We start from the raw sequence: 14,322 nt of genomic DNA, 5'->3' as shown, positions 1-14,322 counted from the left end.
ATCCACCTGTTGGATCCACGTGAATCCCGCATGCAACGAAGCATGTGGGTCCCTCATCCTCTTACACCGTACAACTTCGTGCGCTAGCCATAGCCACCGCCGCGTGTGCGAAAACCGTGGTTGCGGCCACAGCCCGGTATTTCCCCCATCTATGGCTCGCGCTGACAAAATATGTGTCGTCCTCGTTCGAGTTGAAGCGCTTCGTGATATGAAAAAGGCCTCCCGTGCAACCTGTGTGGCTACAGCAGGAGTGGACGAACATCAACTGCCCGATCAAGAAGTCCTCCAGCTGCAAAGTGCATGGCCAGAGGGTGGTGGAGGGGCTCACCCTCTAGGCCTGCCTCATTGACTCCACCCCGGACTTCATCTCAGCCTTGTACATCCGAGTCAACTATGACGTGCTTTGCGGCATGAAAGCAAATGGAGCGGCGCACGGAGGATGTTGTCTGTGTTGGTCACTGCCTGCACCTACGGACGAACAGTGTCGATAGCATGTGCTAAGGTGGAACCTCCCAGAGCAGTCGTTTCAGGATTTGTTCGCCGCCGATGTCGGCAGTGCTCGGAACAGCTTGCTGCAGCTATACAACAACCAGAACAGTGAGACTGTTCTTTTACTATACAAACTATTGGTTCTGTATTTGTTTGTTGTGCAAGTCATTAGCTTTAGTGATCAGGTTGCAGCTGTTTGGGGTTTGCAGCTGAGCAGTTGCGCTGGGCAGCTGCAGCGGTAGCACAAGCGACTCGCGCACTGCAATTGGCCCTAGCTGACGGTGGTGCAGTAGTGGATTTTGGGTTCATAGGTCGCCTGACGAGAGGTGGACGAAACCCAGGTTTGAGCTATCAGACGCATTTCCCATGACCAGGATGATGGCCTATGTTGTCAGCTTTATCAAGTTTGTGTACATTGATCATTCCTAGCCACTTGGCGATGTCAACATCTCTGTGTGGAACTTTGATCCTGCAACCAATATGTGGAGGAATTATAAGAAGTTCCTAGCCAAAGATCTCTGGAGGCTGTGAAGCTTAAGAAAGAACAGTTGCCGGCGATGGAGCCCAAGTTTTCCATCCTGATGGTGGATGGTAGTGATAAGAAGCCTAAGAGAAGGAGGATCCTATGGAGGATTACATCTGTAAATGTTGAGCTGCCTATCTCGAGAGTCTATTGGTTTGGACGCCTATCACTGCCAGGCCAAAGAAATTTGAGAGACATCTTCACCCAATAGTCATTGACCCGAAGTAAAGTCTTGCGGCTGCCCAAATTGTTAATTATAAGTTTTACCACTGCACCACTTGATTTGATTGAATTGTTCAGTTACTTTTTGAATTCGTGAAATCTTACTTCTATATTTCTCTAGCTAGGTTGATTTACAAGTTTTGAAATTCTCTAGCTAACGTGACATAGATATCAGCCTATCATTGCTCTAAGCTTCTTCTTTTTTGTTGTGAAGGATGAATTGGAATCAGGGTACCATGCTGGATGTGCACTTATTAGGTTAGTGACATATTAATGACAATGTTCAAATTGGCAAAGATATCTCATGTGGCTTGTTTTGCTTTTGCAGTTCATGATATTACTACAATCTATAATCATTGCCTATCTATAATAGCGATTTAGTCTTAATGCACCTGTGAAACATTAAAAACTAACGGCCTGTTCACTTCAGCTTATTCAGCCGGCTTATCAGCCACCAAACAGTGTTTTCCTCTCACAACAAATCAGCCGTTTCAGCTTTTCAGCCGGCTTATAAGCTGAAGCGAACAGGCCACAAGTGTTTTTTTTGGGAGATGTCTCCCAAGTAATTCATTGCTATGATCCTTGCCTAACATGATTGTTTGGTGTCGCGCGCCGTGAATGTGTTATATTTGCATTGCTTGTTGATATGGTAGCGCGATATGTTAAATTACATGTCTCTCTAAGTGATGTTGTACAGGTGCGTGGTGATGTGGTAGCAGTGCTAGGTGATAAGTTAAATTTCAGATTTTTTTTGGTGATATATGGTAGAGTTGCCCTGTGATTTGTAAATTCTCTAGATCTCCGGGTGGTTTTTATAGGATATGTGAAGGTTGATTTTTTTTTCTCCTTCGTTGGATTCCCTAGATTTCTGATCACGCTGGAAGATGCCCCCCACGCACACAGGTCAGATCAGGCTTTTGTTCGAACGGACCAGGCCCCAATCCAACGTTGGGCCGAGTGCTACAAACAACCAACACGGCAAATATGGCCAGGCTTCTTTTTATTCGAACGGGACCTTCTTGGGCCGAACGAGAACTACTTCGACACGGCCCGAGCGCGTCGCTGACTGCGGCGTGCCGCGTGCGCCTTCACCCCTAATCTTTTGTTTTCCTCCCGTGCAGCTCTCTCTCTCAGTCTGCCTGCCTGCCCCTTCCTGTCCTCTCTCTCGTGGCCTTGCGGCGCCGACTGGGCGAGCGGCGCCGCCCTTTGCCCCGTCTTCGCCGGGCTCTTCGCCGCCGACGAGCACCCACCCGGTACGTCCGCCCCATCTCGTCCCTTCCCGCTGTGCGAAACTGAGCGCCCCAAAGCTATTGGTATTCGGATCTGACCCAATTCGAAGTTGCAAATGTATTACAACCGGCAAACTTCGTTTTTTTGTGTAAAGATTGCCATCCTTGGGTCTGCCCCTGCTTGGGGGCGTCTGATTTGCTTGTATCAGCTAGCGGATACCTTTTGAAGAGAAGGATTAGATTTGTTTTGGAATAAAACAAGTATTTTTCTCCGCTTTCTAGTTCTAGTGCATGCTCCGTTCCCCCTTCTAGAGTCCTTGTGCAAAGCAGATGTGCTCAGATAAGATCGAGTTCTATTTCTTTTCTCATTCTAGCTGGTGATGGTAAGATAAGAGGGCACTAGGTGTTTGGATGGAGAGGGGGCACTTGCTTCGTGTGTTGGGCAGGATTTTTTTTTTGATGAATTTCGGGGCAAGATTTTGCTTTGATTTGAGTGCCCATCCTCCTCTCTTCCCAAAATCCACTGGAACTTTGATCCGAAGTTGCTCCATTGACTTAAGTTTCTACTCGGTACCTAACTACCTGCGTTCACTTTCAGGGTACGGATGGATCAGGAGGTGAAGGACTCAAGGCCCTCGAGGTCTCCCAGCGAGCCAAACCTCTTCCTGCAATGGGGAAGCCGGAAGCGGCTGCGCTGTGTCAAGACGCGCGATGACGGCTCACCATCACCCTCGCCATCTGAAGTTCTTAGACGTGTTGTGCCCCGTGCAACCCGGCCTCTTCTCGGAGCTGACATTGCACCATTTCGTTCGCCACGCCGCCCAAGCACCCTTCAACGCAGGTAGATTCAGTGTATTCAGGCTTTATTCGAATTGCCCGCTGCAATACCAGCAGGTGCCCTAGTACAGTGCTCAAAATACCTTACTATGTGAGCAGGAAATCGGATTCACCAGCGAACGAGTACAAGCAGTCAATGGCACTCTCCCCAGAGAAGGACCGGTATTACTCCACTAGGGGTTCTCCATTTCCTTTTGAGGGGAATGGGTTCGATTTTGGTGGTTTAACAGAGGACAAGGGAACCACTGCGTTGCCAAGGTTCTTCATTGCATTGTCTAACAAGGAGAAGGAGGAGGATTTCATGGCAATGAAGGGCTGCAAGCTCCCACAGAGGCCAAAGAAAAGACCCAAGCTGATGCAGAAGTGCTTGCTTGTAATGATCAAGCTCAAAAACTTGATTTCAACTTCTGTTTTCTTTGTTGCTGTTATAGTGCTCTCTGTTTTTTTACACTGTTGTCTGATTCATTTTGCGGTATAATCACAGATGGTGAGCCCAGGAGCTTGGTTGTCAGATCTGTCACATGAGAGATATGAAGTTCGAGAGAAGAAGAGTTCAAAAAAGGTAACCTGGATACAATTAAATTTGTTTTGCTTCAAGAAGCATGTATTCTACCTCTGTTCCGTTGAATGCTTGTTACTTACATGAGTGAAACATCATGCAGAGGGCTAGAGGCTTGAAGGCTCTAAGCCTGGAGAGCGATTCAGAATAGAGGTGGTGTCAGAGTATGAATTTTGGACTTTTGACTTTAGCTGGAGGAAAAAAATCTCTAGTTAGGTGGCAATGCTGTTTCTTCAATTAGACAAAACCTCAGCATCAAATTCAACAGGGGGGCTATCAATGGCTGTTCTACTCTACCTTACTAGCTGTTCTGTCGCCCCTGCTGTACTTAAGTCCTCCTTTCGTTGAAGAAATTATTAAAAAAAAGCACTATGCATGTTGGGGAAAGAGTATATTAGGCCAGTTTCTGATAGCGAGATGCAACTTGAAAATGGGTGTTGTCTGGAAACCCCAGGATGTTCGGTTGTTGTAAACATCTTCTGATACAGTACTAGTGACCAGCTTGCTGGAGGATATATGGTGGATTGGTGGTCATTTAATCAAATTGATCTGTTGAATTTGCAATTTGGACTTGCTCAGGTTGCAGCAGCGCTCGGGGTCAGGGATTCACTGATCCTGAGCTCCTGAGGCTGGCAAAGGTTCCTTGTTCTCATCCTCATATTCGTTGTATGTGTCTTCAGTCGATGTGCTATTTGTTGTATGAGTCATTCAGCTGATGCGTCATTTGTTACCTCCGCCGGTTGCTGCGGTGAAGGATCTGGCAGCACCTCTTTATCTTTTCTGTTGGAGAAAAAACTTCTAGATGATCTTATGCTGCTATCACCTATCAAGCACATTCCCCCTGTTACTACTTTTATTTTTTTTAGAGAACCCTGTTACTACTAGTCTACCGGCTGTAAGATGGATAAGCGTTTGAGCTAAAGCTTAGCTTCGGAGTTCCGTTCCGTTTCAAAGTCACCAAGGTCCAGCTGATGATATAAAGCTTAGCTTCGCAGTTCCGTTCCATTTCAAAGCCACCAGATCCAACTGATCCATTTCAAAGCCACCAAGATCCAACTGATGATGGTCTATTCAACATTTCAACTGGAAAAATGTTGGATAAAAAAATGTTCACCAACATTTTTTCGAAAAAAAGTTGAACGAAATGTTGAACCCTAATTTCAAATGTTAAACGTCTACATTTTTCAAGAAAAAATTTGGCTAAGTCCCCGCGAGCGCCACCATATATAGGCTACCATTTAGCAGGGGCGGGTGACGTCACCACCCGCCCCTAGAAACGATTTCCAAGTGCGGGTGATGGCTGGAAATATTTTCTCCATTTTTATTTTTCTTCTAAAATGTATTTTGGAGCTATTAAATGATCTTAAATGCAAAAGTTGTCAACTGCAAAGTTTAATATCTCATTGATCTCTATAATTTTGATATAAAGTTTGTATCCATCCGAGATGAAATTAAAAATATTTTGTATTAAAAAAATACATCCACTAAACACACATATTCACCGCAAAGTATATGTGAATGTATGAGTATATGTGTGAGTACATGTGAATGTGTTTAGTGAATGTATTTTTTGAAATTTTCATTTCTTCTTGGATAAATAAAAACTTTATATCAAAATTGTGGAGCTCAACGAGACATTAAACTTTGCAGTTGATAACTTTTGCATTTAAGATCATTTAATAGCTCCAAAATACATTTTAGAAAAAAAATGAAGAAATGATTTCCAGGTGCTGCTAATGCCACCCTATATATATAGTGGCGCCCACGGTTACTAAGCCAAATTTTTGGAGAAGCCCGCGGGACGCCGTTAGGCTGTCAAAATTTCCCCGGCCCCTCCTTCCGCCCCCGCTCCGGCGCCGCTCCCCTCCCCCGCGTGCTCCGCCGCCGCAGCGCCTCCCCGCGACGCCTCCACCGCCATGCCGCAGCGTCGCGCCTCCTTCCCTCCTCCCACGGCGCCTTCCATTCGCAGCGCCTCCTTCCGCGCTCGGGCCGCCACCGTGGCGCTCTCCTCCCACGACACCTCCTTCCATGCGGGCATGCCGCCGGTATGCTTTCACCTTCGCCGTCGCAGCCACACCGCCATAGCTTCCACCGCTGCCGCACGCCGCCACAGCTTCCGCTGCCGCAAAGGAGGCCAAGGGGGGCAAGGCAAGTTGTTGAACTTCTCACTGTCCTCTAGCTCCTCGACATCCGTCGAGAACAAGCAAGTGAAGGTTATGTCGAGCAGCTTCCCATCGTTGGTACCAAGTCGCAACCAGTTCGTGCAACTTCCCCTCGTCGACTGCCATAAATGCGGAATAAGGGTGATTTGGCTCAGGAGCAATGGGGGCTACATCTTCTACAAGTACCCCAACAACACTAAGGTAAGATTGCAACCCTAACATCATGGAATCAACCGTGTTGGAACCAAAGGGTTGAGTTGCATTTGTGTTGTTGAAGTAGGGAGATTCTAGAATATATGACCAATACTGGTTTGAGCCTCAGTACTTGAACCATTTGAAGGAAAAAATTTCCCCATTCGATGCCTCCAAACTATCAATTGGCAGGTATTGCTCCAGGAACAGCAGCAGCTCAGTCAAGTGCTGGATTTCAGCCTCCTGAGCCGTTGGCAAGCAATGGCATGTTGAATGAGATAAGTCAAATAAAATTGGCAATTTGTGATCTGAAGATGGAGATGTGTGAATTGAAGATCCAGTGTGGAGAAATGAAAGGGAATGTTAATAAACTAAAGTTGGAAGTGGGAGAGTTGAAGCATCTTTTGGGAAAGAAAACAAGGCTGTTGTGGCCAGAAAAAAAAGACTGTTGGGGGTGCATGCAACGTGGCTGTCATCACTACTGTTGTGACCTTGATTGTAGGTGTTATGCTTGGGATATTTGCCTTAGGAGTAGCTAATGCTAAGTGAAGAAATGGATAGTGTAGTAGTGTTATTTGTCAATGAATCTTGGTTTTGTTTCTGTTGCGTGGAATTTGTTATTTGGTTATGTTGAGTTGTGATCTACAAACTTTATATGTAATGTGACATGTCTTATCTGTTCTGTGGGATCTATCATTTGGTTGTGGTTATGTTGAGTTGTGACATGATTTATATGTTGGTTTATATATGACACTTATTTTTTGAGCTACGGTTTATATTTTTGTGAACTTGTTTCTTGCCATATTCACATTCAAGAAGGCAATGAGGCACCATGCAAAGTGTTCTGCTAAGGATGTTCATGGCGCATTCATGCATCAAGAAATTGTACCATTTCTAGAAGCGGCCCACGTCATCACTCGTTACTGGAAATAATTTTCGGGAGCGGGTGATACCGTCACTCGCCCCTTGCAAATTGTGATTTCCATGGACGGGACACCCCATCGCCCGCCCATGAAAATCGAAATCGCCCCCCAGGGGCGGGTCGTCCCGTGGCCCATCCCTACAAATGGTTCTCCACGGGTAGGTCGTATGCTACAATAGCGATCCGTTTTGTAGATGCGGATAGCAATTTCGCCTATCCTTATAAAAATAAAATATGGGGTGCCCTACAAATCGTTTTATGTAGTGACGCTCGGATGGCTTCACTTTCACGGAGCTGCCTTCCAATTTCTTCGCCATGGTGATTCCTCCGGGCAACGAGACGCCAAGGAGTGGCATCTTCATGTGACTGCCTGAAGGCGGACCTGTTCGCTTCAGCTTATAAGCCGGCTGAAAAGCTGAAACGACTGATTTGTTGTGAAAGGAAAATACTGTTTGGTGGCTGATAAACCGGCTGAATAAGCTGAAACGAACAGGCCAAATGTCCTGTAGCTACTCAGGTTGTTGTACCGTGATACAACCACGCCCTTCATTTGTATATGTCTGCTGAATTCATGAAACCTACTAATGTCTCTAGCTAAACTTGACGGAACTTGCACGTCTTCTAAATTGTTCTAAACTGTTTTTCTTCGACAGCAGGAAGGTGGTGTTGGAGAAAAAGCAGGAGTAAGGAGATAATGACACATCTTTTCAAGTTGCTTACAGACGTTCCTTGTGTGCTGAGGTTGCAGCGTAAATATGATTGCTAGTTGTGTTTATTTAGAGATATCTGTCAGCCGTATGGATTATATCTTTTTATTCGGGATAACGGCAAGAACTTTGCCGTGTCACATGATTAGAAAGAACGAGCCATATGAATCAAGAAATTGTATTGATCTCTCTGTGTGTGTTTTAGAGTTCAGGCATAGTTGGGGAACTGAACATGTTGTGCACTTGTGCTTGCAGTTTCTGCTTTTTGGGCGAAACAATAGCATTCCCTAAAAAAGTTTTATTAGTACTGTATGTCTCTGACGGCTGCTTGGATTGGAGCTGGGAGGTGGAGCTTTCTGTTTGGTTGGTGCCTAACCTTAACATTAGGCGACTTGTGGCTGCCAAAATCATTTTGGCTAGCAATATTGAAGCCACATTTGTGAAAATTTTTGGCAAGAAAATGTTTCTATGACATGTGGGACAAGAAGCCAGGAAGAGGAAGTCCTGCGGTTCAACACTGCCATTTTATGTATCCTGGATGAAAATTGCAAAGCGCTAGTATTTGTCAGTCGACATTCTGTCAAGCATACTTGCTTTGCTGCCCAACTAATTTTTTTGGACCTACGAGCATAGTTATCAGTAACCTGCCATGGAAAATGGTGTTTTCGGCATGTTAACAGTCTGTGACTGCAGATTTGTTGATCTTCATTGCACACGAAGTGGAAGGTTTTGCATACTGGTGCATAGAGTGTTGGATACTGAAGAGATTACATTTGGTGCTACTATATTATTTAACTCTCAGGCATTTTCCAGCCAACCTGGAAGTACTCTTATCCGGAATGTGTGGAGAAAAATGGCGCCTCTGCAGGCAACTGGAAGATTTCTGCAGCGCTACGGTATCACCGAGGGTTTCTCCTCAATAACCTGCACTTCCCCCTTGGATGCAATCACCGCATACGATCTGCAGGGCAGGAGATGCAGCGTGTAAGAACACTGAGAAGCACCTTTTTGGGGGAAAAAGAAAACCTGAAACACACCTCCGTAAACCATCCCCACAAAATTAATTAAAAATATTATTCTGTATGCTTGCGTTAAGAAAATTACTGGTTGCTACAAATAATCCCATGATCCACAACGCCAGCAACTTTGTCCAACTTCTCTGCTACCTGACCTGCAATAAATATGGCAAAGCAACCAGCTAAAGCTTTGGCCCAAGAAATGGTCTAATGGACTCAAGATGAGTTTAGCCCCTTTGTTGCAATGATCTTCCATCAGCTTACCTAGATCTGGGATTGGAGTCGTAAAGATCACATCAAGAACGTGATGACCCTCCTTAGTGACCAATGGGTGATCACCCCCTAGTGGACCGGCAGTCCCAAATGATGGCCTCCTCCAAACCTGATCAGAAAATCGCATACAATGGTGACCAAACATTCATGAGCGTTTCAGTTTCAGCAGTCCAGCAGGTATTCGAGTTCTGAAAATTTAACTATTGAGTATTCGTATGGATGAGGGCACCTCTGCATCCCCTAGGAACAAATCGTCGATCTCTTCAGCAGTGTCTATCCAATTTCCCTGAAATCATCTGTTCCTCTCTTCATAAACATTGTATAAAACTGACCATATCTGAAGCAACAGGATTTTTTTTTCCTTACACTTTTAACTATGACTGGAATGGAACCCTCAACACCTGTCAGGTATTTGTCATTTCCAGTGATGAAGGCAAGTTTATCAGCTGATTTAACCATTGCCTGTATAACACATGGGACAACATGGTTGAAATCAAATAAATGGTTCAGATATGCAATGCATCTATTACTGTTGCCTACATACGAATGATTATCCATCAGAAATCCATGCACGCGCTAACTCTGAAGACATTGATTAAGTAGTCAAATACCTTCTCCACCATGAAAGAGGGCTCTCCACTCTCGGTCTTGCGCCGCCCGATGACGGCAGCCAGCGTGCCCTCTTCGATTACTTCAGCATCAGTGAAAGCAAAATCAATCTATACGTCAGTGAGCAGAGCACAGTTTCAGATGCTGTTCTTCCCGTGTTGTAAGAAGAGGTTTACAGCTGATGGTTACAGGCGTACAGCACTGCGCATACTCACTTGGGTTCCTTCCTGATAGCTGCTAGCCCGTATTCCGGCCTTGTCTGCCTCGCTCGCACTGAGCACGGACCTGGCTGGTCAATCAATCCCAAGAGCTGATTAGATGCAAACTGATTCGAGTGTCTGATGAGAAAAGAAGCACTTTCATGCACAAAGGAAGGAACAGATCATGCAGTGGCAATCAGAAAACAGAAATTCAGAGTTACTAGGTTACTCTGAGTCTGTGACGAAGAAGGAACAGATCATGCAATGGCAATCAGAAATTCAGAACTTACGAGGTTACTGCGACGATTTCGGTGAGAGATCCCCGGCGGAGGCGCGTGCCGAGGTACTGGACCGCCAGGGCGGACGCCGGGCCGGAGCCTAGCCCGACCACCATGCCGCTCTGCACGAACCTGTCCACCTACAGAGAACAAAAATTCGTTGGAGAACATACACGGCTTGCTCACGAACGAACGGTGAGGTATCTCACTACCATACCGTGAGCTTGGCGGCATCGAAGAGATCGACGACGTCGGCGTCGGCCGCCGAGGCCGAGCAGGCAACTCCCCGGCGTCCGGGACGGCGCACGGAGGACGGTAGGCAGCGGTTGCGGCACGGCATCGGGCACGGGCGTAGCTGCGCCGGCGCCGAGGAAGATACACCTGCCCTGACTATGGCCTCCATTAACGGATGAGTTGAGAAGCTCTCAGTTCTAGTGCAGGGATCAGGCTGGCAGGAATATAAACGGTTACGAACAAATTCATGCTAGGCCCAGCGGATAAGGGAGTGGTGCTGGTGCAGGTGCGAGGCCAGCCGTCTCTATTGTGCACCTGCACCTCATCTGTTTCAGAGTTCACGAGTCGACGCCACGAGTTCACTGAAGGCTTTTTCACTGACGCCTGTTTGAACCAGACAGGTCTATGTTGTTCCTCCACATATTGCAAACCCAAATCCCATCCCAAAGCAGTCAATTATTTCTACAATTTCGAATTGCACACAGTTCAAGATTCACATAATCTCAATGGAGTGATCTCAACATGACATATCAGGAGCTGACAGCAGAATTAGAATCGCCTGCTAAAATGGCATCATTTATCGAAGCAAAGTAGAACACCAGAGCTATACGAGATATAAAACTCCAGTAATTAACAACTCAACAGCAATACAAATCCAATGTAACTCATAAACACCAGCGCTCTCTGCTCTGTAATCAACAAGTGATGCAGTCATGCCTCAACCAAAAACAAAGCAACTATTCCATCTACACCATGGAGCAATGCAAAACATCCTGAGATTCTGAAAATTGCCACAGCGCGTGAGAAAACAGCACAGATAACGGAAACAACTACCGATCACAAGGGTAACAGATAGGCAGTAAGTATATTTTTTAGTGCAAGAAATCTCGTTTAACTGCATAAACTCAGTCACAAAGCAACATATTATCCTCACATTACATAAAACCCAGCCTTAGAACATGACCAGAGTTTTGATGAGCTAAAAATAAAACTAGACCCCAAGAAGGTAAACATCTCCTGCATCTACACCAAAGCACGTCGGGGTGTTTATCCTAACAAGCCTAGGTCACAATGCAACAGACAGTTCCCTTCATCCTCCAGGCAAGCCTACTTGGATCTCTGCCTCATCTTTCGGCGCTTCCTTTTGAGCCTCCTCATTCTCTTCTTCTTCCACTGAACATCAGAACAAGCCAAGATGCATCAGTATCCTTCGTGTCAGGCAAATTTATCGGATTAGATAAATATACAGAACAAAGCACAATTATTTTTATAAATTGTTTGGGATCAGATTCTTTAGGAGTGGTTTACTCATCAAGGGTTGATCAGAAACACGGACCAAAGGTTCTTCATCATATCCCAACATCAAGCAATGAAGGATTACTCTTTTTTGCGAAAAATGTTAAGGATTCCTAAAAAAAGATCTGAATCTGTCCGATTAGAGTGAACATGGCAAAAGCCAACAAACCTTATCTAATCTACCAACAAAACAAGGTACCTCTTTCAAAAAGAAAACAAAACAAAACAGGGATAACAGGCAGTGTTCTGGCATTCAGAATGAGTAGGAGGTATTTATCATCAACTATATCAGAAAAATAAGGATTTTCCTCATTATGCCAGTACTGCCGAAACAATTGCGAACAAATAAACCGAAATTTAAAACAGGACATAGACGAAACAAATCTTTTTCTAGCAGATCAGTGTTCTCTCAGACAAATGCCTCGATTGTCCCCATGGTTTAATGGAATGGATTTCGTCAGACTCGTCATCTGTGTTTCGTCATCATAGAGAACAGCATAGCATAACCGTTCGAATCGAAGACAAAATCAGCAGAAACCACGCATAGCACAGCTTCTAGAACCAAACCCTAGGACAGCACTAGTTCTCTAATTCTACTACGCAATGTCATGGCATCATCGAAACAGCAAACGATATCGCAACGGAGGCGGAGGAACAGAATCGAGACGAACCTTGGCCCTCATCGCGGCGGCGGGGGTGGAGCTCGCGCTCGATCTAGAGGGTCTCTGTGCTTGCGGCGGCTGCGGATTTGGCGAGTTGGGGACGAACGGGGATGGTGGCGGCGTTGGCTCGGGCTTCTGATTTATAGAGGCTGGGTGCTGGGGAAAGCAAAAACCCTAGTCGTGATGGCTTGATGGACGGCCGAGATCTGCCGGTGCGGGGAGTTTGAAGCGGATCAGGGCTCTAGTCGGTGGGCTCCGATCTGGAAACGGACGGAACAGGCCGGAGTGCTTGGCGAGGGACGGTTTCTCAGCCTAATGGGCCTCTGTGCAAATATGAGGCCCATGCTTATGCGTTATCTTCTTTCTTTCTTTCTTTCTTTCTTTCTTTCTTTCTTTCTTTCTTATCTCTTTCTTTTCAGAGAGAGATAAGCGATGAGAGTACTGAATATTCAATTTATTTAGAAAAATTAAAATGACTAATATGGAACGGAGGAATAATTTGGAACGGAGGAAATGCTTCTTTTGTGTCCTCGTTTTTTGCCAATTTTGAACAATGGTCATACAGAAAAAGTTTGTCAAACATTAATCAACTGTAAGACACGAGCGCATATAAGATCCGTGTATATTGACAACATATCAGCACAGTAACTTTTTTCATGCTACAAGAACCTATATTTGTAGCAGTAGAGTCACGGCAGGTTTGTCTATCTCACTCGTGTAAGTTAGAGCAGCAGAACAAATGGCACGCCCTCGTTGAAGGCAACACAAGTTCATGCGGCCAACAACATGGTAACAATCAAGTTCACAGCCCAACATTCGAAGCGAACACACACGAGGCACGACTAGGCCTTAGTAGGGGTGAACTCGGTGGTAGTAGGCGAGACACGAGTAGTGATAAGAACCGAGAAGGAACGGTGAGCTCTAGCACCGTCCACCGCGGCGCGCCGATCATATAGAGGCGAGCAGCGAGCTCGCTGGTCAGTTGACGCCGCCGTTCGCGTTCGGGTCGTTGGCGTTGGTGCTTGCGGCGGCCGCAGGGGGTGCCGGCGGGGACTGGTCGGGCGGCGCCGGCACGCCCCAGCCGCCGATGGGGTGGAACGGCATGCCGGGCATCGGGAGCCCCGGGATGCCGGGCATGCCGCCGGGGTTCGGGAACAGCGGGAACGACGGCATGGTCGACGGCGGCAGCCACCACTTCATGCTCCGGGTGCCGGCGGCGCTCTCCGCTGCGGCGGCGTTGCGGGCCCTCACCGGCTCCGGGGCCGGCCCCGCGGCGGCGACGGTGACGGTGGCCGTGGTCGCGGCGGCGGGCACGGGCGCCGCCGCGGCCGTGGCGTGCGGCGCCACGCTGCCGAGCTCCGGCTCGAACTCCACGTGGCTGATCTCGTTCTCGTAGTCGTCGCTCAGGGACGGGTCCAGCGGCTCGGTCTCGGCGGCCCCCGCTGCGGCGGCCTTGGAGCCGAAGGAGAACTCCCGGCCGCCGTCGGCGTCGTTGAGGAGGCGCAGGGCGTGGCAGGGCCCGGCGCAGAGGACGGCGAGGAGGAGGAGGACGGACAGCAGCTTCTGCTCCATGGCTTGTTGCTGCTTCGCGCGGAGCTTCTTGTGGCTCCCTTTGCTTCCGCCGGTGAGGTGATCGGTGAGGAGACGCATGGCATGGTCTCTCTCTGCAAGTTTTATAGCATGGATGGAGAGCAGTTAGGTTGGATCGCGGTGACCTGCATTCCTTTTTCTGAATGAACTGATCGTTTTGACTGCTGCTGTTCATGTCTCAGGCGTGAAGCATCTATCACGTAAGTTAAGCTACTTGGTTTAGCATTCAGAATTCAGAACTACGCAGATCAAGATGATTCATGCTTAATGGCTTCTAGTACATCCAAACCTGCCATTGCTTCTTGATTCACATTTTCCCTGA

At 47.0% G+C, this 14,322-nt stretch overlaps 3 protein-coding genes and 3 non-coding genes across 6 annotated transcripts; 1 reads left to right on the top strand and 5 right to left on the bottom strand.

The window, feature by feature from the left end:
• The first annotated feature begins 2,327 nt into the window (after nt 1-2,327).
• On the top strand, nt 2,328-4,423 carry LOC117838368 (uncharacterized). The gene is made up of 5 exons (XM_034718372.2): nt 2,328-2,487; nt 3,062-3,304; nt 3,400-3,673; nt 3,785-3,862; nt 3,963-4,423. The coding sequence occupies exons 2-5, from the start codon at nt 3,069-3,071 to the stop codon at nt 4,008-4,010; spliced, it is 636 nt and encodes a 211-aa protein (XP_034574263.1). The 5' UTR covers nt 2,328-2,487; nt 3,062-3,068; the 3' UTR covers nt 4,011-4,423.
• Nucleotides 4,424-8,504: 4,081 nt separating this feature from the next.
• Nucleotides 8,505-10,779, bottom strand: LOC117838367 (probable ribose-5-phosphate isomerase 4, chloroplastic). Its single transcript, XM_034718371.2, has 9 exons — nt 10,436-10,779; nt 10,231-10,358; nt 9,956-10,025; nt 9,743-9,850; nt 9,498-9,593; nt 9,361-9,417; nt 9,123-9,240; nt 8,947-9,013; nt 8,505-8,803 (listed from the first exon to the last, which is right to left on the bottom strand). Exons 1-9 carry the CDS (start codon nt 10,619-10,621, stop codon nt 8,734-8,736), a joined length of 900 nt encoding a protein of 299 aa, XP_034574262.1. The 5' UTR covers nt 10,622-10,779; the 3' UTR covers nt 8,505-8,733.
• A 953-nt stretch (nt 10,780-11,732) lies between these two features.
• LOC117841217 (small nucleolar RNA SNORD18) lies at nt 11,733-11,810 on the bottom strand. Its single transcript, XR_004637238.1, has one exon. It is a non-coding gene; the product is annotated as a small nucleolar RNA SNORD18 (small nucleolar RNA).
• Nucleotides 11,811-12,001: 191 nt separating this feature from the next.
• On the bottom strand, nt 12,002-12,069 carry LOC117841225 (small nucleolar RNA Z105). Its single transcript, XR_004637247.1, has one exon. It is a non-coding gene; the product is annotated as a small nucleolar RNA Z105 (small nucleolar RNA).
• Nucleotides 12,070-12,152: 83 nt separating this feature from the next.
• On the bottom strand, nt 12,153-12,240 carry LOC117841202 (small nucleolar RNA SNOR75). The gene has a single exon (XR_004637226.1). It is a non-coding gene; the product is annotated as a small nucleolar RNA SNOR75 (small nucleolar RNA).
• Nucleotides 12,241-13,018: 778 nt separating this feature from the next.
• On the bottom strand, nt 13,019-14,099 carry LOC117835128 (uncharacterized). Its single transcript, XM_034714501.2, has one exon. The coding sequence runs from the start codon at nt 14,058-14,060 to the stop codon at nt 13,389-13,391; it is 672 nt and encodes a 223-aa protein (XP_034570392.1). The 5' UTR covers nt 14,061-14,099; the 3' UTR covers nt 13,019-13,388.
• Nucleotides 14,100-14,322: the final 223 nt, after the last annotated feature.

The sequence above is a fragment of the Setaria viridis genome, chromosome 9 (genome assembly GCF_005286985.2).
Source record: "Setaria viridis chromosome 9, Setaria_viridis_v4.0, whole genome shotgun sequence".
Taxonomy (NCBI): Eukaryota; Viridiplantae; Streptophyta; class Magnoliopsida; order Poales; family Poaceae; genus Setaria; species Setaria viridis.
Note: the sequence above shows the minus strand (reverse complement) of the source record. Positions and strands in the feature narration are given on the sequence as shown.

Coding starts and splice junctions, on each gene's coding strand:
- LOC117838368 (XM_034718372.2), top strand. CDS start 3,069: ATGGATCAGGAGGTGAAGGACTCAAGGCCCTCGAGGTCTCCCAGCGAG. Junction 3,674..3,784: donor TGATGCAGAAGTGCTTGCTT/GTAATGATCAAG, acceptor GTATAATCACAG/ATGGTGAGCCCAGGAGCTTG. Junction 3,863..3,962: donor AGAAGAAGAGTTCAAAAAAG/GTAACCTGGATA, acceptor AACATCATGCAG/AGGGCTAGAGGCTTGAAGGC.
- LOC117838367 (XM_034718371.2), bottom strand. CDS start 10,621: ATGGAGGCCATAGTCAGGGCAGGTGTATCTTCCTCGGCGCCGGCGCAG. Junction 9,851..9,955: donor GCTATCAGGAAGGAACCCAA/GTGAGTATGCGC, acceptor ACTGACGTATAG/ATTGATTTTGCTTTCACTGA. Junction 8,804..8,946: donor GGGATTATTTGTAGCAACCA/GTAATTTTCTTA, acceptor CCTGCCCTGCAG/ATCGTATGCGGTGATTGCAT.
- LOC117835128 (XM_034714501.2), bottom strand. CDS start 14,060: ATGCGTCTCCTCACCGATCACCTCACCGGCGGAAGCAAAGGGAGCCAC.